Here is a 27,418-nt window from a genome sequence, read left to right as displayed (position 1 = left end):
AATGACCCTTCCAACACAACTCAACCATTCCGTGGCTCTATGATCTGTAAGGACCCTCCCAACACCACCATCCTGTGGTTCTGTGATCTTTAAGGACCCTTCCAACCCAACCACACTACACTTCTACAGCTCCAAATGACCCTTCCAACACAACTCAGCCATTCTGTGGCTCTATGATCTGTGAGGACCCTCCCTACCCAACCATTCTGTGGTTCTGTGATCTGTAAGGACCCTCCCAACCCAACCATCCTGTGGTTCTACAGCTCCAAACAACCCTTCCAACCCAAATCAATCATTCTGTGTCTCTATGATCTTTTAAGGACCCTTCCAACACCACCATTCTGTGGTTCTGTGATCTGTAAGGACCCTTCCAACCCAACCACACTCCACTTCTACAGCTCCAAATGACCCTTCCAACACAACTCAACCATTCCGTGGCTCTATGATCTGTAAGGACCCTCCCAACACCACCATCCTGTGGTTCTGTGATCTTTAAGGACCCTCCCAACCCAACCATGCTGTGCTTCTACAGCTCCAAACAACCCTTCCAACCCAAATCAATCATTCTGTGTCTCTGTGATCTTTTAAGGACCCTCCCAACACCACCATTCTGTGGTTCTGTGATCTTTAAGGACCCTTCAACCCAACCACACTCCACTTCTACAGCTCCAAACGACCCTTCCAACACAACTCAGCCATTCCGTGGCTCTATCATCTTTAAGAACCCTCTCAACACCACCATCCTGTGGTTTTGTGATCTGTAAGGACCCTTCCAACCCAGACACGCTGTGCTCCTATGACTCTAAAGGACCCTTCCAACCCAATCCAACCATTCCACAGCTCTATGATCTTCAAGGACCCTCCTAACACCACCATTCTGTGGTTTTGTGATCTTTAAGGACCCTCCCAAAGCATCCATGCTGTGATTCTACGATTCCAGAGGACCCTTCCCACCCAACCTTACCATTCCACAGCTCTATGATCTCAAGGACCCTCCCAACCCAACCGTGCTGTGCTTCTACAACTCTAAAGGACCCTTCCAACCCAACTCGACCATTCCACAGCTCTATGATCTTCAAGGACCTTCCCTACACAACCATTCTGTGGTTCTGTGACCTTTAAGGACCGTTCCAACCGAACCATCCCGTGGCTCTATGATCTTCAAGGACCCTCCCAGCTGTACCTATTCTGTGGTTCTACAGTTCTAAAGAACCCTTCCAACCCTTCCAACCCAACCCAACCCAACCCAACCCAACCCAACCCAACCATTCTACAGCTCTACGACCTTCAAGGATCCTCTCAACCCAGCCCATTCCATGCTCCACAATCTTTAAGGACCCTTCCACTCCAACCATTCTGTGGTTTCACAATTCTAATAAAGGACCCTTCCAACCCAACTCAACCATCTCGTGGCTCTACGATCTCTAAGGACCTTTCCAATCCAACCATTCTGTGGTTCTATCATCTTTAATGCCCCTTCCAACTCATTTCATGGCTCTACGATCTTGAAGGACCCTTCCAACCCAACTCAACCATCTTGTGGCTCTACGGTCTGTAAGGACTCTTCCAACCCAATCCAACCATCCTACAGCTCTCTGATCTTCCAGGACCCCTCCAACCCAACCACCCCACAGCTCCATGACCTATCAGACCCCTTCCACCCCAACCCTTTCTACAATTCCGTGCTTCTACGCAGCAGGCGGATACCAGAAGCAGACACGACACAGCAGAACAGCACAGGACGGCCCCGTGCTGCGGCTGTGTGCCTCCCAGCATCAGATCTACGAGCACCGAGGGTCCCAGCGCAGCACAGCCAGAAGACAAAGCGTGGGCACAGCACTTCTCCCCCTCTCCTGATCCGGAGGCATCAGTTGAAGCCAGCAGCTGGTGGATTCAATGCACACAAAAGGCCGCCGCTCCCCAGGCACCTGTAATTGAGATGCAGAGCCGCCGCCGCCTCCCGGGGGTCGTGGGACAAAGTCAGGCCAGGAAAACAAATTGGAGGAGTGCAACAATGGCGCCGTGGCCGTGAGCGGTTCGGGAGCATCAGCTCCGCAGCCCGTTGGTTTTTAAGCCCTCGCCCCACTATCCTGTAAGGTCAGCACGCAGCTGAATCCCAACTCAGCCCCTTCCCACAAAATCTGACCCCGGTTTGCCCAACCCAACAACCCAACATTGCTGCCTCGATGCCTGAGCTGACAGCTCCTGGAGGATGGGGTCCAAAGGGAGGTGTTACATGACATGCAATGTTGTGGGCACAAGGACAGGGTCAGGGTAGGGTCCGGGGCACAGGGACGGGGCACAAGGATGGGGTCAGGGCACAAGGACAGAGTCAAGATAGGGCTTGGGGCACAAGGATGGGGCTGGGGCAGAAGGATGGGGTCAGAACTGGGCTGAGGACAGAAGGATGGGGCTGAGGGTGGAAGGATGGGGTCAGGACTGGGCTGAGGGCAGAAGGATGGGGCTGAGGGCAGAAAGATGGGGCTGAGGGCAGAAGGATAGGATCAGGACTGGGCTGAGGGCAGAAGGATGGGGTCAGAACTGGGCTGAGGGCAGAAGGATGGGGCTGAGGGCAGAAAGATGGGGCTGAGGGTTGAAGGATGAGGTCAGGACTGGGCTGAGGGCAGAGGAATGGGCCTGAGGGTGGAAGGATGAGGTCAGAACTGGGCTGAGGGCAGAGTGATGGGGCCGAAGGCAGAAAGATGAGGTCAGGACTGGGCTGAGGGCAGAAAGATGGGGCAGAGGGCAGAAGGATGGGGTCAGGACTGGGCTGAGGGCAGAAGGATGGGGTCAGGACTGGGCTGAGGGCAGAAGGATGGGGCTGAGGGCAGAAGGATGGGGTCAGAACTGGGCTGAGGGCAGAAGGATGGGGCTGAGGGCAGAAGGATGGGGTCAGAACTGGGCTGAGGGCAGAAGGATGGGGTCAGAACTGGGCTGAGGGCAGAGGGATGGGGTCAGGACTGTGCTGAGGGCAGAGGGATGAGGCTGAGGGCAGAGGGATGGGGTCAGGACTGGGCTGAGGGCAGAGGGATGAGGCTGAGGGCAGAGGAATGGGGCTGAGGGCAGAGGGATAGGGCTGAGGGTCAGGACCGGGCTGAGGGCAGAAGGATGGGGCTGAGGGCAGAGGGATGGGGCTGAGGGCAGAGGGATGGGGTCAGGACTGTGCTGAGGGCAGAAGGATGGGGCTGAGGGCAGAAGGATGGGGCTGAGGGCAGAAGGATGGGGCTGAGGGCAGAGGGATGGGGCTGAGGGTCAGGACTGGGCTGAGGGCACAAGGCTGGCGTTGATCTGTTGGAGCACAGTGCCACGGAGCGGCGCATCCCTGCAGTGCCGCAGTGCCAGCTGTCGGGGAAGCAGCTGTTGTGGCTCACACCAAATCAGCCGCCGGCCCAAAAAGCGGCCGCGCATGGCGGCTGCGCTGCCATCCATCATCGGCCTCCAGCGGGTCCCACCTTCGGGGGACGACGTGGGGAACGCATTGTGTAGGAAAGCACCAAACGGCTGCGAACGGCACATCTGAGAGCCGGGCAGCAGCTCGTTAATTTGACGGCCCCGACACGGGGATCAGCTGCGTTCTGCTGACTAAACGAGGCTGCACCCCGAGCCCATCCATCAGCGCCCATCCGCGCCGCTCCAGCCCTCCTTCCATCACTGCTGAGCGGTGAGAACGCAGCGTCTCACTGCGGGCCGCAGGGACGCAGCCAACGCAAGGAGAGCTGAGACCCGAGAGCGGGGATCCCTTTGCCTTCCATCCTCAGCTCCGCGTTCTGCTTCTCGCTCTGCTGCTGCAAAAAGCGGCTGTTGCATCTGCAGCCCCGCGCTCTGCACGCCTGGCTTCCTCGGTGCACGGCTCCCTTTTCTCTCCAAGCAAGCTGTGGGCGCACTGCAAGTCAGCCCCTCGCATGGGCACAGAGACCTTGTGGAGTGTGGAGGGGTTTGGGCTGGGGATTCTGGAGCTCTCCTCCAACCTTAATGACTCTGTGGTTCTGTTTGGGGTCACGGTGGGGGTAGGGTGAGGCTGGAGTGGGGTTGGAGGCCTGACCTGAACGACTCTGTGGTTCTAATTAGGGTCTCCGTGGGGATGGGTTGGGGTTGGGCTCAATGATCTCAGAGGTCTCTTCCAACCTTAACGACTCCGTGGTTCTGTACGGTTCTGCCCAGTTTGCCACTACACAACTTTTAATACGTGTAAAAATAATGATCAAAGAGTTGTAACCAGCTTTGTTCCCAAGGTCACAAGAAAACAAACAAACAAAAATATATTTATTTTGTTAGGGCTCAAAAAAAAACACCACCGTAACACCATACCCAAAGACTGAGGGAAAGACCAGCACCACACAGCAGCAAGTTCAGTAACGTGGCTGCCTTAGGGTTAGGGTCAGCAGAATTCCTGGCCCTGGTGCCAACACTTCATAGAACCACGGAATGGTTGAGTTGGAAGGGTCCTTACAGATCACAGAGCCATGGGATGGTTGGGTTGAGTTGGAAGGGTCCTTAAAGATCACAGAGCCATGGGATGGTTGGGTTGTGTTGGAAGAGTCCTTATAGATCATGGAACCATGGGATGATTGGGTTGGAAGGGTCCTTACAGATTATAGAGCCATGGGATGGTTGGGTTGGAAGGGTCCATAAAGATCATAGAGCCATGGGATGGTCGGGTTGTGTTGGAAGGGTCCTTAAAGATCATAGAGCCAGGGGATGGTTGCGTTGGAAGGGTCCTTACAGATCACATGGGATGGTTGGGTTAGAAGGGTCCTTACAGATCACACGGGATGGTTGCGTTGGAAGGGTCCTTACAGATCACATGGGATGGTTGGGTTGGAAGGGTCCTTAAAGATCACACGGGATAGTTGGGTTGGAAGGGTCCTTACAGATCACACGGGATGGTTGAGTTGGAAGGGTCCTTAAAGATCACAAGGGATGGTTGGGTTGGAAGGGTCCTTACAGATCATGTCATTCCAACCCCATGGTGGGCAGGCTCCCAGCCACTAAATCATGCACCAGAACAAGTTCATAGAATCATAAAGACTGGAGAAGACCTCCAAGATCCGCAATCCCAACCAGCCCCACTGACCCGTCCTCAGGCGCCACATCTCACGGTTCCCAAACAGCTGTGGGGACGATGGCCCGGCAGCTCCCAGCGCAGCCCACAGCCATGCATCACCACTTTCAGAGCAGAAATCCTTCCCCACATCCGACCTGAAGCTGCCCAGGGCTCCATCCATCCAACCCGACCTTTCCCGTGCATTCGCTGTTGCTAAACTTCACAGTATCACAGAATCACAGAACGGTAGGGGTTGGAAGGGACCTCCAGAGATCATCGAGTCCAACCCGCTGCCAAAGCAGGTTCCCTACACCAGGTCGCACAGGTCGGCATCCAGGCAGGTCTGGAACATCTCCAGAGCAGGAGACTCCACCACCTCCCTGGGCAGCCTGTTCCAGTGCTCCGTCACCTCACTGTAAAGAAGTTCTTGCGCACATTGGTGCAGAACTTCCTATGCTGCAGTTTCCGGCCGTTTCCCCTCGTCCTGTCTCCACTCACCACTGAAAAGATTCCAGCCTCGCCATTCTGCCCCCCACACCTCAGATATTTACAGACCTGGATCAGCTCCCCTCTCAGCCTCCTTTCCTCAAGGCTGAACAGACCCAGCTCACTCAGCCTTTCTCCATAGCAGAGATGCTCCAGGCCCCTCGCCATCTTGGTGGCCGTCCGCTGGACTCTTCCCAAGAGATCCCTGTCTGTTTTGTGCTGGGGAGCACAGAACTGGACGCAGTGCTGCAGATGAGGCCTCACCAGGGCAGAGCAGAGGGGGAGGATCGCCTCCCTCGACCTGCTGGCCACGCTCTGTGCAATGCACCCCAGGATGCCATTGGCCCTCTTGGCCACGAGGGCACCCTGCTGGCTCACGGCCGACCTGTTGTTCCCCAGGTCCCTCTCCGCAGAGCTCCCCTCCAGCAGCTCATCCCCCATCCTGTACTGCTGCATGCCATTATTCCTCCCCAGATGCAAGACTCTACACTTGCTGTTGTTAAACCCCATCTGGTTTCTTCCTGCCCAGCTCTCAGCCTGTCCAGCTCTCGCTGAATGGCAGCACGGCCTTCAGCCAATCCTCCCAACTTCGTATCATCACAAACTTGCTGAGGGTGGCCGCCGTCCCCTCATCAAGGTCATTGATGAAGATGTTGAACAAGACTGGACCCAGCACTGACCCTTGAGGAACACCGCTGCTTACAGGCCTCCAACCCGACTCTGCACCACCAACGACGACCCTCTGCGCTCTGCCAGTCAAACTTCCAGCAACCAAAATCCAACTGGGACATCTGTGCTCCATAAGGACTTCATGTTTCCAATCCACTCTCGCTGCAGAAAGCAGCGGGACGTTTGGAGAAGCGCTGATCTGACAGCCATCAAGGGCAACTTCCCGGCCCCCAGCCTGCGAAGCCCATTTCGTTTGGCACCTGCACCCCACAGCCTACAGGTGCTGCCCAGGCCCACAAACCCCACGCAGCCAAAACCGTGCGGCAGGAGCCTGAAGGAGGAATGGGAGCGGCCGGTTGGCTCGAGTTATTTTCGCATCGTTAGCTGGGCTGCAGCAGTAATTAACTTCAGATTCAGATCGCCGTGCTGAAAAACGAGCGCTCTCCAGGTCTTTAACCTCCGCTTTGGAACGCCCCGTAAAACTGACTTCAGATGATCTCAAGCAGTGACTCAGCTCGTAAAAAAGCAGCAGCGGAGATAAAACGCACAGATCCCACATTGTGCGCAGCATTACGGGCCATCAACGCCATTTTAGGCTCCAGCTGATGGTTGACTCGGAGCCAGCGCGGCTCCCCGGGGCTGGGCTGGTCCTCTGTGCAGGAAGGCTGTCAAACAACACACAGCAATTGTCCCACTTAGGGGTCACAGGTGCAGGGAGCGTGGTCACGGTGTGGGGCTGGAAGAGCCCCAGTTCAGCCAATGGGAGTCGGGTTGGGAGAGAAATGGAGAGCAGCGCGTTCCTGGTTGGGGATGGATGGAATTCCAACGACTTCTTTTTGGCTTCTGGGGAGAATTTGGGTGTACAGTCTTCCCTCCATAAAATCAGACTGAGTGGTAGCTGGGTTCCAGGAGCCTCACTGCCCTGAGCTTAGGTTAGGTTCAAAGGGTCTTTAAAGATCACAGAGACATGGGATGGTTGGGTTGGAAGGGTCCTTAAAGATTATAGAGCCAGGGGATGGTTTGGGTTGGAAGGGTCCTTAAAGATCATAAAGCCATGGGATGGTTGGGTTGGAAGGGTCCTTACAGATCATAAAGCCATGGGATGGTTGGGTTGGAAGGGTCCTTAAAGATCACAGGGCCACGGGACGGTTGGGTTGGAAGGGTCCTTGAAGATTGTAAGAGAACTAATTGTTTGGGCTGATGACTCCTTAATGACAATAACGCCATGGGATAGTTGGATTGGGAAAGTCTTTGAAGATGATAGAGCCACAGAACGGTTGGGTTGGAAGGGTCCTTAAAGATGCTCCAGTTCCAACTCTCCCTCCTCTGCCAAAGCAGCGCCACCTCCGCTTTGAAGCAGCAGGTGACCACGCTGATAGCACACCTGCAGAAAGGCTTTAATTGCTTTCATTTCCTTTAATTGAAAGGAGCAGCACATGGGGCAGTGATCCCCCCCACCCCCAGCTCTTCACTGGGAGCAGCCCTGGGCAACATTTGTGCCAACAGAGGGTCCCCCCTCCAGACCTGGCCCAGGCACGGAGCTCAGATGAAGCTGCAGCCAGAGGTGCTCAATCCCTTCCATCACCGCAGCACACGGGACGGGTGATGGAAGCCCCTCTGCCAGCACAGCTGCTAACGATTGCTGCGAGCACAAATGTTCTCACTGCCAGCTCCTGAGCTCCTGCAATCCCAGCCCTCAGCCTCTGCTGCACCACAGCTCCCCTTCACACATTTTTAAATGGAAATTTAGCAACGCAGCAAAATCGTAAACTGCCATTTCCAGAGGGGGGTCGCTGAGCTGCAAAGCGGAGCCCCACAGAAGCGCTTGGTGCAGATGCTCAGCAACAGAGCTGCCGTTAATCCCAAAACCACTCCTTTCGGGAGGGAACGGCTGGTTAGGAGCAGGCAGAGCAGCATGGCGCAGCACTCAGGCTCTGCAGCCAGAGCAACAACGCTGCCCAGCTTCCTGACCTGGTGCACAGAGCCTCAGTGTGCGGCTGCTCCTTAGGGCTCCTTCCACTTGTCCTGATCCCAGCGCCCAGACCTGGGCTGCGGGACCACGGTGCCTCAAGAGCAATCCTAATGGGCTCCTTGTACTTCTGGTGGGCTCCTGAGAGCTTCTGATGGGCTCCTGAGAGCTTCTGATGGGCACCTTGTACTTCTGATAGGCACCTTGTACTTCTGATGGGCTCCTGACAGCTTCTGATGGGCACCTTGTACTTCTGATAGGCTCCTGACAGCTTCTGATGGGCTCCTGAGAGCTTCTGATGGGCACCTTGTACTTCTGATAGGCTCCTGACAGCTTCTGATGGACTCCTGAGAGCTTCTGATGGGCACCTGACAGCTTCTGATGGGCACCTTGTACTTCTGATGGGCTCCTGACAGCTTCTGATGGGCACCTTGTACTTCTGATGGGCTCCTGACAGCTTCTGATGGGCTCCTGACAGCTTCTGATGGGCACCTTGTACTTCTGATGGGCTCCTGACAGCTTCTGATAGGCACCTTGTACTTCTGATGGGCTCCTGAGAGCTTCTGATGGACTCCTGAGAGCTTCTGATGGGCTCCTGAGAGCTTCTGATGGGCACCTTGTACTTCTGATGGGCTCCTGAGAGCTTCTGATGGGCTCCTGACAGCTTCTTGGCAAAAGGGCTCAATACTGGTTCACAGTCAACCGTGGGACAAGAGTTGGTCAACCAGTGGTCAACTGTTGGTCAACCACTGGTCAATTCATCAACTGCTGCTCAACCGTTGGTCAATCATTAGTCAACCACTGGTCAACTGCTGCTCAACCGTTGGTCAATCATTAGTCAACTGCTGGTCAACCCTTGGCCGTTGCCCACCAGGACCCCCAGGTCCTTTGGCAGAGCTCCTTCCCAGCAGCTCAGCCCCAACCTGTCCTGCTCCATGCTGTTGTTCCTGGGCTCAGGACCCTGCACTGCTGAAGCCCGCCAGGTTCCTCCTCACCCAGCCCTCGGTGTGCCCAGATGGCCTTAAGGGACAGCAGCTCCTGCCCCAGTTTGGCAGTGCAGCACCGGCACGCAGCTGCACACCTGCAGGCAGGACACATGGGGCATGACAGACTTGTAAAGCACGGTGCAAAACAGAAAGTATCCGGGCAGCAATCTCACAAGAGATCTCGTTACAAGCTTTACGCTGCTGCTGCAGCACACACCGAGCCTCACTTTTTCCATAGCACTTAACGCTGGCGCATGGAATGCCATCACGCTCCCAGAGCCATGGAGGAAAAAGGAAGAGAGAAGCAGGGCTGTAAGTTGCAGCCGTGCTGGGACAGAGCTGTGCTCGCTGCTCTCCCACGTCACCCCAGCAGCACTGGAGCAGAGCAGCGCAGCCCCCTGCTAACGAGGCACGCACGGATTGCCTCGTTGGCTCCGCCGCGGCCCAGCACCGCTCTCCTCTCACCCAACGCTGATGGATTCCATCCTCTCCACAAATGCTCCGCTGCAAACGCCGTCCCCCGGGCTCAGCATGGAGCGGTGATGGATCTGTTGCTTTTGGAACTCCCGAACCCGTAAGGAAAGTTACAGGGGTTGGAGTTACTTGGTATGACTTAAGGGGGGTTTGCGTGCGGTAAACTAATGCTGGTGAAGAGGAACTGCGCCGAGCACAGCCAAGTTCTTGTGTCTGCTCAGATTTATTTGCACCAAGAGAAATGCTCACTCTGAGCTCTGCGGGCCTCATTGGCACAGCACAGCTGGGAGGAATTGTGCTCGGGTCCCACAGAGCCGACACCGGAATGGTCCCCAAAGTGGAGAAACAGATCAAGCAGGTGCAGAACCAGCATCTCCTGGGGATGAATCCTTTCCAGACCGTTCTGCTCCCGGGGAGCAGTGATGGAATGAGAGGAGATGGCCTCACGGTGCACCCAGGGCAGGGTCAGGTTGGAGACCAGGAAAAGCTTCTCTGAAAGAGCAGTGATGCATTGGCACGAGCTGCCCAGGGAGCGGGAGCATCCCTGGAGAGATCCAGAATGGTGGAGATGTGGCACCTGGGGATGTGGTGGTGGGCAGGGCGGGTTGGGCTGGGGGATCTTGGAGGTCTTTTCCATCCTCGGTGATTCTGTGACTCTATTAAGATCTCTGACTCTATTAAGAGCAGATACCTGCTGATAAAAGATGACCAGGTCTCCTTCTGAGCTGGCTGACACGCTAACGTCACGCACGGGCAGAACCACAGGCGAGTCGGCGGTGATCACAGAACCATGGAATCACAGGATGGGATGGATTGGTTGGGTCCTTAAAGATCATAAAGCCATAGGATGGTTGGGTTGGAAGGGTCCTTAAAGATCACACAACCACAGAATGGTTGGGTTGGAAGGGTCCTTATAGATCATAGAGCCATGATATGGTAGGGTTAGAAAGGTCCTTAAAGATCACAGAGCCATGGGACGGTTGGGTTAGGAAGGTCCTCATAGGTCAGCACAGAAAGGGTTGGGAAGGTCCTTAAAGGTCACAGAACCACGGAATGGTTGGGTTGGAAGAGTCCTTATGGGTCATAGAGACATGATATGGGTTGGATTGGAAGGATCTTTAAAGATCACAGAAGCACAGCACAGTGGGTTGGAAGGACCCCCCAGCCCTGCCGTGGGCTGGCTGCCCCCCAGCTCAGGCTGCCCAGGGCCCACCCCCAGCTTGGGGCACCTCCGGGGATGGGGCACCCACAGCTCCGGGCAGCAGTGCTGGGGCTGCACCACCTCTGGGTGAAGGATTTCCCCACGTCTGACCCCAACCTCCTCTGTTTTGGGTTCACACCATTCCCCTGCGTCCCATCACTCGCTGCCCGCACGCAGTCACAGAATCACAGAATCACAGAATTGCTCAGGTTGGAAAAGACCTTAAAGATCATCAAGTCCAACCACAGCCTAACCATACTACCCTAACTCTAACAACCCTCCACTAAATCATGCCCATTCCCTTCAGTCTTTGGCATATTACCTCTTACTTTCCTCTAAGCAGGAAGATTCCTCACCATTTAGCTAAGAAATGACTTAAACTCTCTTCTTTCAAGCTCCATTCCTAATAGACACCAGCACCCAACAGGTCCCACCTAACCTAAGGGACTCAAAGTAGACTTCCTGGCTACACGTTTATTAGCTCAATACTGCTTATGCCGCATGCAGGAAATAACAACGAAGTGCCCCACAGAGTGGTATGTAGGGCCATAAATTTCAAATTGAGACAACTTTCATTTGTCCACCGGCAGGAGTATGGAAACAAGGGCTTTGGTGGCTGCTCAGCGGCACTAGATGCTGCCTGGTGCCTTCTCAGGAGGAAGTCGAGAGCAAAGCTGAGGCATCGTCGTGCCCTGAGGACAGGTGAAGAGTCGCTCTCCTCGTGTTCAGAAATTCCCTTCAGGCACTGTAAGAGCTGAGGGGTCACAGCCAGGCACCGACAGAATTGGAGCAGGGAAACATGCTGCCCTGAGTTAAAGCTGCTCAGCACCTGACTGCGTGGCACGGCGCTAATTGCAGCTGCCAGCTTAAAACCTGCACAGCTCCAGGCTGAAAAGCCCAGAAGGAAACGTTTGGCTGACGCGGGTCCCAGCTTAGGAAGCTCAGAAAGCAGAACAGTCGCCAAAAGCAACTGCAGCGCTTGCGGGCTCAAAGAGGAGTTGCTGGAGGACAACTGGGGGTCCTCTCAGTCCTCCTGTCCCCAACTCCCACAACCTCCCAAACGTTAAAACACTGAAACATAAAGCAACTCAGAATTAGCAGTGATCCCAACAGAGGCACTGCTAACGCCCAGGGCCTCACGTCAGAGTAGAGAAATGGAAGTGCTGCTCAGCTGCACCACGCCATTGCTGCAGAACCGCTTCTGCACCATGGCTGCAGTGATCAGGAAAAAAATGCAGGAGGACAAGCTGTGTGGGGCAGAATTCCCCACGGCGTGCTCCAGCTATGGGTAAGGCCCAGAGGGGCTGCCTTTGTATGCTCCAATAAATTTCCCTCTGTGATACACAGAAACGCCGGCAAGAACACCACGTTCAGGTGGCAAACTACGAGACAAGCAGTGCGAAGCGGGGTGGCACAGCTCAGTGCTCTGCCCCACACAACCCTGAGCTGAGGTGTCGTACAGCCATGGGATGGGGGGTTGGAAGGGTCCTTGGAGGTCACAGAGACACCGAGGGGTCTCTGGAGGGTCCTTGAAGTCATAGAGAACAGAATGGTTGGGTTGGAAGGATCTTGAAGGTCACAGTGAACAGAATGTTTGGGTTGGAAGTGTTCATAAAGACTATGGAGCCACAGGATGGTTGGGTTGGGAGGGTCCTTGAAGATCATAGAGCCATGGGATGAATTGGGTTGGAAGGTTCCTTAAAGATCATAAATCAATGGGATGGTTGGGTTGGGAGTGTTCATAAAGATCATGGAGCCATAAGATGGTTGGGTTGGAAGAGTCCTTAAAGGTCATAGAGCCGTAGAATGGTTGGGTTGGAAAGTGCCTTTACAGATCATAAAGAAAAGAACAATTGGGTTAGAAGGGTCCTTACAGATCATAGAGCCATAGAATGGGTTGGGTTGGAAGGGTCCTTAAAGATCATAGAGACATAGAATGGATTGGGTTGGAAGGGTCCTTAAAGATCATAGAGCCATAGAATGGGTTGGGTTGGAAGGGTCCTTAAAGGTCATAGAGCCGTAGAACGGATTGGGTTGGTAGGGCTCCTAAAGGTCATAGAGTCACTGAATGGTTGGGTTGGGAAGGTCCTTACAGATCATAGAGAACAGAATGGTTGGGTTGGAAAGGTCCTTCATGATCAGTGAACCTTAGTATCTGTTGGAAGGGACCCCCAGCCCCCCCCTGCCGTGGGCTGGCTGCCTCCCAGCTCAGGCTGCCCAGGGCCCACCCCCAGCCTGGGGCACCTCCAGGGCTGGGGCACCCACAGCTCCGGGCAGCAGTGCTGGGGCTGCACCGCCCCAAGGCACAGCTGGGTGCCAGCTCCACGCTCCTCCTGCACAGAACTGCGTTCTCCTCGGGCCAGGACCCGCTGCATTTGCTCCTCCATCTGGGAGTGAACTGGAAGGATGGGGAAGCTGCGATGCACCGCAGAGCTCGGAGCCAGAAGGCTGAGAGGCCGCAGGGAGCACTAAAACCTTCCCTAAAGCTCCTGGCCGTTCCATTTGTTCCATGTGTGGCAGGCGTGCCTTTTTTCTCCATCTCGTACATATGTTGTTTTTACTTTTCAATCTCCAGAGACCCATAAAGGCTCTGGAAGAAGACCAAGGATTTGCATTTTCCAGGAGAGCAGCAAAAAAAAAAAAAAACAACCCAAGAAAAAACCAAACCCAGAAACTAAAACACCAAAAGCCACAAGGACGCATCTGAGCCGCAGCAGGAAACTCCCAGAGCAGCTCCCAGCCCACTGCATCCCAATGCTATGGGATCTCCCTGTGAGACGGACGCGCCGCGCTCGTTAAGCTGTTCCTATTAAGCCAGCAGAGAGGCTTAATAGAAAGGACAGCTGGGGAGCAGCGGAGGGGAGCCCCGTCTCCAAAAGCACCTCTGGATGAGGAGAAAGGTTTCACAACAGAGCTCCAGGCACCAGGAAAGTCTGTGGGCTGCTGACATCGCAGCTGCAGAGAGCTCTCACTGCACCAGGGAGCGCAGAGCAGCGCACGCGTGTGCACATGCATGTGTGCATATGTAGCCACAGGGCTACGGGCACAGCACACACGTGTTGCTGCGCACGCTGCACATGCATGTTGAACACAGAGCCGCGGAATGGTTCTGAGTGGGGTTGGAAGGGTCTTTAAAGACAATAGGGCCATGGGATGGGTTGGGTTGGAAGGGTCCTTAAAGATCACAGTGACATAGTATGGGTTGGAAGGGTCCTAAATATCAGAGAGGCATGGGATGGTTGGGTTGGAAGGGTTCTTACAGATCACAGAGCCATGGAATGGTTGGGTTGGAAGAGTCCTTAAAGATCACAGAGCCATGGAATGGTTGGGTTGGAAGAGTCCTTAAGAATCACTTTGACACAGTACACGTTGGGTTGGAAGGGTCCTTAAAGATCACAGAGCCTTGAAATGGTTGGGTTGGGAGAGTCCTTAAAGATCATAGAGCCATGGAATGGTTGGGGTGGAAGGGTCCTTACTGTTTATAGAGGTATGGAATGAGTTGGGTTGGAAGGGTCCTTAAAGATCACAGAGCCATGGAATGGTTGAGTTGTAAGAGTCTTTAAAGATCACAGTAATACAGTACACATTGGTTGGAAGGGTCCTTAAAGATCACAGATCATAGAGCCATGGAATGGCTGTCTTGGAATGGCTCTTAGGAGATCACAGAACCATAGAATGGTTGGGTTGGATTGGAAGGGTCCTCACAGATCACACAACCACAGCACAGTTGGGTTGGATTGGAAGGGTCCTTACAGATCACACAACCACAGCACAGTTGGGTTGGATTGGAAGGGTCCTCACAGATCACACAACCACAGCACAGTTGGGTTGGATTGGAAGGGTCCTTACAGATCACACAACCACAGCACAGTTGGGTTGGATTGGAAGGGTCCTTACAGATCACACAACCACAGCACAGTTGGGTTGGATTGGAAGGGTCCTTACAGATCACACAACCACAGCACAGTTGGGTTGGATTGGAAGGGTCCTCACAGATCACACAACCACAGCACAGTTGGGTTGGATTGGAAGGGTCCTTACAGATCACACAACCACAGCACAGTTGGGTTGGATTGGAAGGGTCCTCACAGATCACACAACCACAGCACAGTTGGGTTGGATTGGAAGGGTCCTTACAGATCACACAACCACAGCACAGTTGGGTTGGATTGGAAGGGTCCTTACAGATCACACAACCACAGCACAGTTGGGTTGGATTGGAAGGGTCCTTACAGATCACACAACCACAGCACAGTTGGGTTGGATTGGAAGGGTCCTTACAGATCACACAACCACAGCACAGTTGGGTTGGATTGGAAGGGTCCTCACAGATCACACAACCACAGCACAGTTGGGTTGGATTGGAAGGGTCCTCACAGATCACACAACCACAGCACAGTTGGGTTGGATTGGAAGGGTCCTTACAGATCACACAACCACAGCACAGTTGGGTTGGATTGGAAGGGTCCTTACAGATCACACAACCACAGCACAGTTGGGTTGGATTGGAAGGGTCCTTACAGATCACACAACCACAGCACAGTTGGGTTGGATTGAAAGGGTCCTTACAGATCACACAACCACAGCACAGTTGGGTTGGATTGGAAGGGTCCTTACAGATCACACAACCACAGCACAGTTGGGTTGGATTGGAAGGGTCCTTACAGATCACACAACCACAGCACAGTTGGGTTGGAAGGACCCCCCAGCCCCAGCCCTGCCGTGGGCTGGCTGCCCCCCAGCTCAGGCTGCCCAGGGCCCACCCCCAGCCTGGGGCACCTCCAGGGCTGGGGCACCCACAGCTCCGGGCAGCAGTGCTGGAGCCTCATCACCTTGGTGATGAATTTCTTTAGGGGAAGGCAGCATCCTGGAGGCCTTGAGATCGCCCGCTTTGCCTCCAGCCCAGCGCAAGCACCCTCAGTGAGCCACACACAGCCAGAATCCAACTGGTGCAAGAGGACAAGGGCCTGGAGGAGGACTGCAGCAACAGAAGAGGACAGCAGACATGATCCGAAATGACCCCAACACCCCAGCGCAGCACAGGACGGAACAGTTACACTTTGTGAGAGGGAGACAAAAAAAAAATGTCCACCAAAGAAACCCACAAGGGCAAAATCCTGCATCACCCAAAACGTCAGACCAAAACCAGGGGGGCACAGAAGGCCTCACCACCACTGCAACGTCTCAAAGCAGAGCTGCACTCCAGGAACCTTCACCCCGTGTTCGGGATTGCGTTCTGGCTGCAAACAGGACGTCACCAACGGGCTGTGATGGTGCTCACGAGGTCCCCGCAGCACCGCCCCACTTCCTGCCCCAAACCCAACGTGTGGAGGAAGGAAAGCACGGAGCAAACGGTGAGATTTCCGCCACCCCTCCCCACATACATACTGCTTCATGGCTATCAGCTTGGAGTCCATGCTCTCCTGCTTTCCTTTCATCACCTGGATGTCGGTCAGCAGCTTGGTGACGTTGTCTTGCCGCACCTTGATGTCCTCGTTCTTTATGCTGGACACCTGGGGGCAGAAAGGCAGACGTCAGCAGTGCCTCCTTCCTACAAAACAGCTCATACTGCAAAATCCCTCTCCCCTCTTCATATCTCCACATCCACAACGGAGCCCGTGGCGCCGAGGGATGAAAACCAACCACCTACAATGCAAACGTTCTGCAAGTAAATCACTGCTTGCGAACGCCAGACTCCATTGCAGCCTCAAAGTAACAGCTTTGGGAAGCACTGGGGTGAAACTGAAGGTCTGTGCAAGAGCTGTGTGCTGAGTACAGCCCTGCAGATGGGTCAGACGTGTCTGTCCATGACAACCCTACAGCTGACACCAGGAGTTGGGAGCGCATTCATTCACACTGCGGGCAGGACGCGGACATCCCCGTGTGCCTGCAGTCTGTGCTGCAATGCAGCCAACACCTCAGCAATTAAGAAGTCATCAGCTGGCTCGGGAAGGAAAGCTGGGCCAGGAGGGGCACTGCCAGAGCAGCCGAGGAGCAGCACAGGGATCTGTTTTTCTGTTCTCCTCACGAGATGCTGAGATGCACACAGATCTGCCACGCTGGGGCTGAAGCGTCAGCCTGCCCGCTGCTGCTCCATGTGAGCCGTGGGTCACAAGGATGGAAATACAGCTCTCCAGCCCACACTTCAGCACTGGGAATTCGACCTGGAAGATCCTCACGTGTTTCTGGAGCTGTCGGTGCCCAGCAGGGCCTTCAGGACACAGCTGGTGGCAGTTGTGCAGTTTGGGAAACAGGGGCAGCCGCAAGGCATATCTGCAAGCCTGAAGGGCAAATGCCCAATCCTGTGCTCGGGACGCACACGAGGCCAACACGTCGCTAACAGTGCAGGCACTCGTCCTTCCTTCTCCTCCGTGTGCACAGACAGCATCATCCTTCAAAGCCCTTGAAGCAAGGACAGCAGCTCAGCCTGTGGCTGCTCTCCCTCCTGCTGCAAGGTCTGCCCCTCTTCAGCCCCTCCAGACACAGCAAGCTTCCCTCTGCCAAGCCAACCCAAGCAGGCTCTGCTTGTCTGGAGGAAACGGGAATGAGGATTGCTGAGCACTGCTGACCCCACAGACAGGGTGGGAGACAGAGGAGGACCCCCAAGCGGTCCCACAACGAACCCAATGCTGACATCGGTGAGAATTGTCCCCAGACAAAAGGGAACGGCTCCAGGACAGGAATGCAGCTGAGCAGCATCGCAGCTCACAGCGGGGCAGCAAGAAGAGCTGTGTCAGAATGCAAAGCAGTGGTGCTGGGGTGCTAAGGGTGCTAAAATATAAATTTATATTTTTATATATAAAGCGCCTATCACCCGATTGATAAACATTCTTTGGAACCATTTGGACGGCAGGGGTAAGAACAGGAGTCAGCCTGTCAGAACCTCAGCATTTCTGTTTCCAACCAATTGAAAAAAGAAATAAAATAAAAGCCACAAGACTTTGCTGCCAGCCTGGCATGCTGGCGTTTAATACTGCTACTCCATCAGGGTTGGAGGGAGACCTATTGTGATAATTGTGATATTGTGCAATTATGATATTGTGACATTGTGAATGGCAACAGTTTGCACTGTGATTTCTCCAGCTGTGCTGCAGAACAGCACAGGCATCACAGCAGGGCAGTGGGATGTGAAGGCTCAGACCCGTTACCAGTCAAAATGTCTCAGCAGCAGGGAGCTTCTATTAGGAGAGCAAGCTAACTGTGCACAAAGCTCTCGCTCTCTGTGCTTAAGGCTGAGCCAGTGAACCTCCCGGACTCTTCACAAGTTTCAGAAGATCACCAGACAGAAATACACGTCAGTTATAAAGATATCGTTGTCAGTTGGGTGGAGGCAAATTTAGAATGGGTAAAGGGAGGAGAGGAATCATAGAATCATAGAATCATAGAATCACAAGGTTGGAAACGACCTATAAGATCATCTAGTCCAACCATCTCCTCATCACCATTGCCACCACAAGCACTAAACCAGAGAAGGGACCAGCCCTGCTCTTGCTGTAAGCACCTTTCAGATATCGGAAGAGAGCAATAAGGTCTCCCCTCAGCCTCCTTTTCCCCAGACTTAACAGCCACGATTCCTTCAGTTGCTGCATGTACTTCCTATCTTAAGGCGGAAGAGAGAATTACAGAATAGAATAAGCTTGCCCTAATAGCTTCAATTTCACCCAAATCTCAGCTTTATGAGCATAGGAACGTTCAGTAAATGTTTCTTATTGACTGGAAAAAACTTGTCCTTCCTATTCCTTTAGATAGTTCCCTGCTCAGCATCTTGTTTATATTCTTGCTCTCCAGAAGCTACCAGAACTGCCCGGTTCTCCCCATAGACTAGGCAGAGGGACTGAGATGGGATTTAAGTATCTGACTGTCCAAGTATCCTGCTAACATGGGACAAGTTGGCTCATGGAAGGAAGTTGGCTCAGGAAGGAAGAAGACATTTTACATTTCCAGTACTGCAAACAACGGTTTTGACCTCACGCCATAAGTCACTGGACCTTATCAATAGTCTGATCTGGGTTATGACACATCAAAGGGAATGTTGGCTGGCAAGGGGTTAAACGATCCCACACAGCGGAGAGCAAATCTGTAGTCTGCTAGGAAGGTCCCCACATCCCCACGGGGTGCAGCCCGTGCAGCACCTGATGCTGGTTCGGCAGCTCACCCGCAGCCTGTCCCGAGGGATCTGAGCACACACTTACGCTGGTGACTTTCCTCTTGATGTTCTCCAGGAGGTGCTCCTGGCCACGGATGAAGTAGGGGTGCTGGAACTCAGTGTCGTCCTTCTCCGGCTTCACCAGCCCTCCCTGCTCGATGTGCACGACCTTCCGGAAGCCATCTGAAAAGCAAACAAGGGAAGGCTTGAAGGTTAAGCTTCAGAAAGCAGAGGGGAGCACAGGGCCCCCCCTCGTCTGCTCCAATACGCAGTGCTGTCACCGCCGAGCTCCTTTCAAACAGATCTCACGCCGAAAACGGAGCACAAAACTCCGCTCTCCCCAAACCCACTTCTGCTGCGGACAGCACAGGTCAGCACGAGGAAAGGCTGAAACTGCTGGCACTGAAGGGGGGGGGCTGAAATCAGCCTGAAGGGGGGGGCTGAAATCAGCCTTCCTGCCCTCCAGTCGCAGCCCCGGGTCTGCAGGAAACCACCCAGCAGCACCCAGCGTTCAGCACTCGCTCCCTCCCAGCCCCTGAGCTCAACAGTTCTGGTGACTGGAGGCATTTCTGAGAGCCATCAGCCATGCGCTGAATCTGCCCTCCCTCAGCTTCAAACCATCCCCCTCGTCCTGCTGCCATCTCCCCTTCCCAAGAACTGACTCCCCTCCTGTCTGCAGGCTCCCTTTAGGCACTGCAGGCTGCACTGAGGTCACCCCGCAGCTTCTCTCCTCCATGCTGAACGAGCCCAGCTCCCTCAGCCTGTCTTTGCAGTGGAGGTGCTGCAGCCCCTGATCCCCTTTGTGGCTCCTCTGCACCCTCTCCAACAGCTCCCTGTCCTTCTTGTGCTGGGGGCTCCAGCCCTGGACGCAGTGCTGCAGACGGGGGGGGTTTCACAAGAGCAGAGCAGAGGGGGATGATCACCTCCCTGTCCCTGCTGGCCACCCCTGTGCTGATGGAGCCCAGGATCCCATTTGCTTTCCAGCTGCAATGCACACTGCTGCCTCATGTTCAGTTTTTCACCCCCCCAGGACCCCCAGGACCTTTTTGCAGGGCTGCTCTCTGTACAAATGCCTGGGATTCCTCCGGCCCATGTGCCAGCCTTGCACTTTGCTGTGTTGAACCTCATCAGGTTCACCCGGGCCCATTTTTCAATCCCAGTAACGGGATTATCAGCACTTTGGGATTATCAGCACTTTGGGATCAGTCCCTGAGTGCCACATTTCCACAGTTCAGAACCTCCAGAGCTGGTGACCCCACCGCCTCCCTGGGCAGCCCACGCCGAGGTCTGATGTCTCTTTGGGAGAAGAAATCATTCCTCGTCTCCAAGCTGAGATCCTAGAGCCTGGTTCAGAGCAGGAAGGCCATTAGGAGACCAAGACTCTCATGGTCTTCAAAAAGATCACAGCTCCATTTCTGATCCTGACACGTGTTTCCCAGAAAGGCACTGTTGGAAAGTTTCGCTCCATCTTAGTTTGGAAGAGGCTGAACCTGCAGAGCTGTGCTTCGGGGGCAGCGCAGAGATGGGGGTCCAGAGGAGGGCACGGGGTGCTCATACAGCACCTCCATATGGGGACAGGCTGACAGCTGGGTGCAGCCCGGGGAGGAGAACCTCACCGCAACCTCCCAGAGCTTACAGGGAGCCCAAGAACTTGAGGAGAGCGATGCAGAAGAGCGGCGATGGGACCAAAGGGAACAGCTTTAAGGTCAAACGGGAGATGTGGGGTCAGAGATGGGGAAATCCTTCACCCAGAGGCGGTGCAGCCCCAGCACTACTGCCCGGAGCTGTGGGTGCCCCAGCCCTGGACGTGCCCCAGGCCGTGGACGGGGCCCTGGGCAACCTGCAGCTTTGCAGTGCTGTCTGTCAGCCCACAGCTGGGCTGGAATAAAAGCCCCCCATGCAGAAAGTGAGCCACGCAGAGATGTGACACCTCACACCGCGACACTGAGCCGGGGTTCAGCCATCCGACGGATCCTCCGGAGTGCAAACGGCCCTGCAGAAACGCCCCGCAGCCTTCGAGGTGCTGAAAGGCAATGAAAACATCAGCCCCTGCTACAGCTGAATGCTTCCAAAGCCACATCTGGAGATCAGTGCTGACCTCCAGCAGGGCTGCTCGGAAGGCGGCCTTTGTGCACAGAAATATGCTATGCAGATCACAGCATCACAGAACCGCAGGGGTTGGAAGGGAGCTGAAGAGCTCATGGAGACCAACCCCCTGCCCAAGCCGTTCCTGCAACAGGTCGCACAGGTCGGCGTCCAGGCGAGCCTTGAATGTCTCCAGAGCAGGAGACCCCACAGCCCCCTGGCAGCCTGTTCCAGTGAACAGCGGGACCCATAGAGACATGTTGGGACCCATGGAGACATGTTGAGACCCATAGCGACACACTGAGACCCCCAGAGACACACTGGGACCCACAGAGACACATTGAGACCCATAGAGACACCTTGAGACCCATAGAGACACATTGAGACCCATAGAGACACGTTGAGACCCACAGAGACACACTGGGACCCACAGAGACACATTGAGACCCATAGAGACACCTTGAGACCCATAGAGACACGTTGAGACCCATAGAGACACGTTGAGACCCATAGAGACACGTTGAGACCCATAGAGACACACTGGGACCCATAGAGAAACGTTGAGACCCATAGAGACACACTGGGACCCATAGAGACACACTGGGACCCATGGAGACACATTGGGACCCATGGAGACACGTTGGGACCCATGGAGACACGTTGGGACCCATAGAATGACAGCATCACAGAACCGCAGGGGTTGGAAGGGAGCTGCAGAGCTCATCAGTCCAACCCCCTGCCCAAGCCGTTCCTACAACAGGTCGCACAGGTCGGCGTCCAGGCGAGCCTTGAATGTCTCCAGAGCAGGAGACCCCACAGCCCCCTGGCAGCCTGTTCCAGTGCTCCGTCACCTCACTGTAAAGAAGTTCTTGCGCACATTGGTGCAGAACTTCCTATGCTGCAGTTTCCGGCTGTTTCCCCTCATCCTGTCTCCATTCACCACTGAAAACAGCCCGGCCTCGCCATTCTGCCCCCCACACCTCAGATATTTACAGACCTGGATCAGCTCCCCTCTCAGCCTTCTTTCCTCAAGGCTGAACAGACCCAGCTCACTCAGCCTTTCTCCATAGCAGAGATGCTCCAGGCCCCTCGCCATCTTGGTGGCCCTCCGCTGGACTCTTCCCAAGAGATCCCTGTCTGTTTTGTGCTGGGGAGCCCAGAACTGGACGCCGTGCTCCAGGTGAGGCCTCACCAGGGCAGAGCAGAGGGGGAGGATCGCCTCCCTCGACCTGCTGGCCACGCTCTGTGCAATGCACCCCAGGACGCCGTGTTGGCCACAAGGGCACACTGCTGGCTCACGGCCGACCTGTTGTTCCCCAGGTCCCTCTCCGCAGAGCTCCCCTCCAGCCGCTCATCCCCCATCCTGTACCGCTGCACGCCGTTATTCCTCCCCAGATGCAAGACTCTACACTTGCTGTTGTTAAACCCCATCTGGTTTCTTCCTGCCCAGCTCTCAGCCTGTCCAGCTCTCGCCGAATGGCAGCACAGCCTTCAGCCAATCCTCCCAACTTCGTATCATCACAAACTTGCTGAGGGTGGCCGCCATCCCCTCATCAAGGTCACTGATGAAGATGTTGAACAAGACCGGACCCAGCACCGACCCCTGGGGGACACCGCTGCTTACAGGCCTCCAACCCGACTCTGCACCACCAACGACGACCCTCTGCGCTCTGCCACTCAGCCAGCTCTCAGCCCACCTCACTTTCCACTCGTCCATCCCACACTTCCCCAGCTCTGTTATAAGGATGTCGTGGCGGACAGCTTGGGCAAAGTCCCTCTCTTCCAGCACAGGATGAGCAGAGCGGGGACAAACCCTGAACTGCTCCCATGTTTGGACACACAGACCTCACCTCCCTCAGCTCCATGTGAACTGAAACGCTCAAACCCAGCACAAGCTGACAGATCCCCCCTTATAGCTTCCCCTTCTTAACGCAGAGTGCGAAGAGCTGGATCACGTTACAGCACAGCTTCAACACACACACACTGAAAAAAAAAAGGGATTAGGAACACCTGAAGGTGGTGGTTTTCTCATTTGCAATGCAGGACCCAAAATCCAGTGTGCCAACACCAAAACGTCCCGACACGCAGTCACCCCAGCGAGACAAAGGACACAAAGATCATGGAATCGTGGAACCACTGAGGTTCAAAGGGGGTTCTGAGATCCCCACGTCCAGCCCCAAACCCATCAGGGCTGTGGGTGGGCAGCCTGAGCTTAGGGGGGGTTTGGGGGGTCCCACCCAACCCAACAGTGCTGTGATTCCACGGCTCTGTGATCTGTAAGGACCCTTCTGACCCAACCATTCCATGGCTCTGTGATCTGTAAGGACCCTTCTAACCCAAACCATCCATGGCTCTGTGATCTTTAAGGACCCTTCCAACCCAACCATCCCATGGCTCTGTGATCTTTAAGGACCCTTCTAACCCAACCATTCCATGGCTCTGTAATCTTTGAGGACCCTTCCAACCCAACCATTCCATGTCTCTATGATCTGTGAGGACCCTTCCAGCCCAACCGTCCCACAGCTCTATGACCTTTAAGGACCCTTCCAATCCAACCGTTCCACAGCTGCATGATCTTTAAGCACCCTTCCAACCCATCAGCGATTCCACGACGACACAGAGTCCAGCATCCAGTCCAGCATCACCCTTGATCTCCTGGCAGGGATTTGACATCTGGGCACCCCCTCCTCAGCTGCAAGGAGAGGTGGAATCCCCTCATTCCCTGACAGCTCTCAACACTTCTCTGAGGACAGGGTGCAAAGCAGTGCCACTCCTCACCTACGCACGTGCACCATTGAGAAGACAAGCAAAGTCTGTTGTGACAGGCTCTGCAGCAAAAGGCCAGCACCATAACACACCGCACACAACAGCAACGCCTTCGGGATGTGACTTGCTCTGTTCATTTGCACTCGGTGATAAATCCAGTGCTGGCTGCCGCGTTTCAGCCCAGATGCAACAGAGTCAGTGCGGAACGGAATGCAAATGACTGAAAGCTGGAAGACAGCCCAGGAGAATCAAAACCGGGTCTGGTTACTCTTAGGGGGAAGAAAGAAAGGAAAAAAAAATAATAAAGAGGATTGAAGAAAGGATATCAAGTGGCGGCAGCGGAGCTTAGACTGGGTATCAAGAATAATTTCTTTATGGAAAGGGCAGCTGGGCACCGGGCTGGGAAGGTGGCGGAGTCCCCACCCCTGCAGGGATTTTGGCACTGAGGGAAGGGGTTTAGTGGTGGATGTGTGGGTGATGGTTGGGTGCAGTGATCTGAAGGGTCTTTCCCAACTTCAGCGATTCCCTGATGCCTTCAAAGACACAAAGACTCAAAGAAAAAAGGACTGTGTCTCTTCTGGATGATCTCCCCAGCAATGAGGAGAGAAGTTTTTTGCTATGAGAGCAGTGAGGGGCTGGAACAGCTGCCCAGAGAGGCTGTGATGCCCCGTCCATCCCTGGAGGTGTTCAAGGCCAGGTTGGATGGGGCCCTGGGCAGCCTGGGCTGCTGTGAAATGGGGAGGTTGGTGGCCCTGCATTGGTGGGGGGTTGGAGCTTCGTGATCCTTGAGGTCCCTTTCAACCCAGGCCATGCTGTGATTGTGTGTGAAGTAGAGGGTGTGAATAGTAGCAAGGACAGCTTGGGTTTGACATTCACCATCCTTATGGTAAAAGCATTTCCTGAAGAAAAAGAATCGCAGAATCACCAAGGTTGGAGAAGACCTCCGAGATCACCCAGTCCAACCGTCCACCCACCACCACCATTCCCCACTAACCACGTCCCTCTGCACAGCACCCAAATGTTTCCTGAACACCTCCAGGGATGGGAGTCCACCACCACCTCCCTGGGCAGCCCGTGCCAATGCTGGATCACCCTTTGAGAGCAGTTTTTCCTAATGTCCAACCTGAATGTCCAACTTGAGGCCATTCCCTCTAGCCCTATCACGGCTACAGGGGACAAGAGGCCGACCCCCACCTCACCACAACCCTCACAGAATCACAGAATCACACAGAATCACAAGGTTGGAAATGACCTGCAAGATCATCCAGTCCAACCACCCTCCCATTGCTATCAGTGCCACAAGCTACTAAACCACCTCTCGTAGCTCCTCATCCAGGCGCCTCTTGAAAACCCTCCTTCAGGCAGTTCCAGAGAGCAATAATGTCTCCCCCGAGCTCCTCTTCTCCACACTGAACAATCTCAGTTCCCTCAGCTGCTCCCCATAAGGTGCTCCAGACCCCTCACAGCTCTGCTGCCCTGCTCTGGATGCCCTCCAGGGCCTCCACTTGTACTGAGGGTCCCAACGCCGAGCGCAGCACTGAGCTGAGCTCCCATCAATGCTGAACGCAGAGATGATTCCTTACTCCTGCTGGCTGCACTGCTGCTGACACAAGCCGGGATGCTGTTGGCCTCCTTGGCCACCCAGGGAACGATCCTGGTTCACGTTCAGCCAAGCACTGACCAACACCCCCAGGTCCGTTCCCTCCACGCAGCCTTCCAGCCTCTTTGCCCAAGCCTGTAGCATTGTGTGGGGTTGGTGCGGCCAAAGCGCAGGACCCAGAGCTCAGTTTCGTTGCACGTCACCCCACTGCCCCCAGCCCAGAGATCCAGTGCATTCGGGTCCCTCTGCAGGGACCTTCCCACCCCGGGCAGATCAACGCTGCTCCCCAGCGTGGCGTCACCTGCAAACTGCCTGAGGGCGCACTCAATGCCCACAAACCATCAATAAAGATACTGAACGGGATGGCCCCCAGCACTGTGCCCTGGGTTACACCACCCGTGACCAGCTGCCAGCTGGATGTGCCTCCATCCACCATCACCTTCTGGCCCAGCCACGCGGCCGGCTCTCTACCCAGCCAGGAGCGCGCCTGCCCAAGCCACGGCCTGAATCTCATCTCCTCACTGGAGGCTCAGAAAGCCCAGGTGAGGCACAAGGCCATCAGAGCAGCCCAGAGACGGTGGCACCTGACTCAAAGGACCGAGATCCTCACAGAATTGTAGGGGTTGGAAGGGACCTCCAGAGATCATCGAGTCCAACCCCCCTGCCAAAGCAGGTTCCCTACACCGGGTCGAATCACCATCCTTCCAGCCCTGCTCTGATTGCTGCAGCTCTAACAGCAAGAAAGTTAAGTGCTGTTCAGAAGTGCAAGTTCAGTCAGCGTCTGCTTTACATAACGCTGACCGCAACATCCCCTGAAGGAGGAAGCAGGCAGAAAATGAACAAGCTGTTGTGTGTGGCAGCTCAGTCCAGCTGGACGCGTTCCAGGCGAGTTCCTCCTTCATTGCAGGGCTGGCAAGGAGCGCCGGCAGCAAACAACAGCGAGCACAAAGCAGGCACTGAGAGCTCCTGATCTAATAATCGGGGCTGCAGAGATGAAAGAAGTCCAACGGGCTTCTTTTCATCCAGCGCAAGTTTGCAGCGCTGCTAATCTCATCAAGTCGACCTTCAACTTACTGCTGGGTCCCCAAAACCCAATGGTTGCAAAGGCAGCAAAGGCTCCCTGGGTTAAAGCCTGGCACCTCGCTGCAGCACTGAGCCCCGCGGGCTGTGATACTCACACATGTTGAGCTGCCGCACGAAGCTGGCCATGTTGTTGTGCTTGAAGTACTTCGGGAGCACCTCCTTGGCAAACTGTCCTTGGTCAAACACATGGAAGCTGTTTCCACTCTGTGCAAAATAAAATAAAACACAGCATTATCAACCATGATTACAATGGGATGGGTGGCAAGGATTGGAGCTGGATGAGGCTGATGGTCCTTTCCCACCCAATCCTGCAGTTCTGTGAAGCCCACCCGTCCCCTTCCCAGACATCAGCCCCAGGTTTCTGTAGCACAGGTAAGGGTCCCACCTCCTGAAGCCCCTCAGCTGCACTTCATCAGCTTGGGAGTCGTTATCACCTGAGTAATGTAAGATGGCCAGGGATGGAGATCAGCTCCTGATGACATTCACATTCACCGTGCTCCTGCCAGGACCTGAACAGGGTGCTGCCTGTGCTGCTGGGCACCAGGCTGGGGCATGGGGTCCGGGTATGGGGTCCGGGTATGGAGCTGGGGCATGGAGCTTGGGTGTAGGACTTGGCTATGGGGCTTAGATATGGGACTTTGGGTATGGAGCATGGGTATGGGATTTGGGTATAGGCTTGGGGCATGGGATTTGGGTATAGGCTTTGGGTATGGAGCTTGGGTATGGGATTTGGGTATGGGAAGTTTGCATGAAGCTTGGGCATGGGAAGTGGGTATGAAGCTTAGGTATGGGATTTGGCTGCATGACTTTGGCATGGAGCTTGAGTATGAAGCCTGCGTATGGGACACGGCTGTGGGGTTTGGGCATGGGACTTTGGCGTAGAGCTGGAATACATCCCAGTTCATTGGA

General features: G+C 54.8%; 1 protein-coding gene across 1 annotated transcript in view; it reads right to left on the bottom strand.

Moving 5' to 3' along the window:
• Positions 1-27,418, bottom strand: part of HSF1 (heat shock transcription factor 1) — a gene marked incomplete at both ends in the record, with an annotated part of 74,543 nt that overhangs the window by 32,106 nt on the left and 15,019 nt on the right. The window contains 3 exons of the mRNA XM_079533377.1: positions 16,218-16,342; positions 19,022-19,158; positions 26,605-26,713. Of these exons, the coding sequence (XP_079389503.1) occupies positions 16,218-16,342; positions 19,022-19,158; positions 26,605-26,713 (371 nt within the window). The remainder of the gene's footprint in view (positions 1-16,217; positions 16,343-19,021; positions 19,159-26,604; positions 26,714-27,418) is intronic.

Source organism: Tetrao urogallus, assembly GCF_951394365.1.
Source record: "Tetrao urogallus genome assembly, chromosome: 3".
Classification (NCBI taxonomy): domain Eukaryota; kingdom Metazoa; phylum Chordata; class Aves; order Galliformes; family Phasianidae; genus Tetrao; species Tetrao urogallus.
Note: the sequence above shows the minus strand (reverse complement) of the source record. Positions and strands in the feature narration are given on the sequence as shown.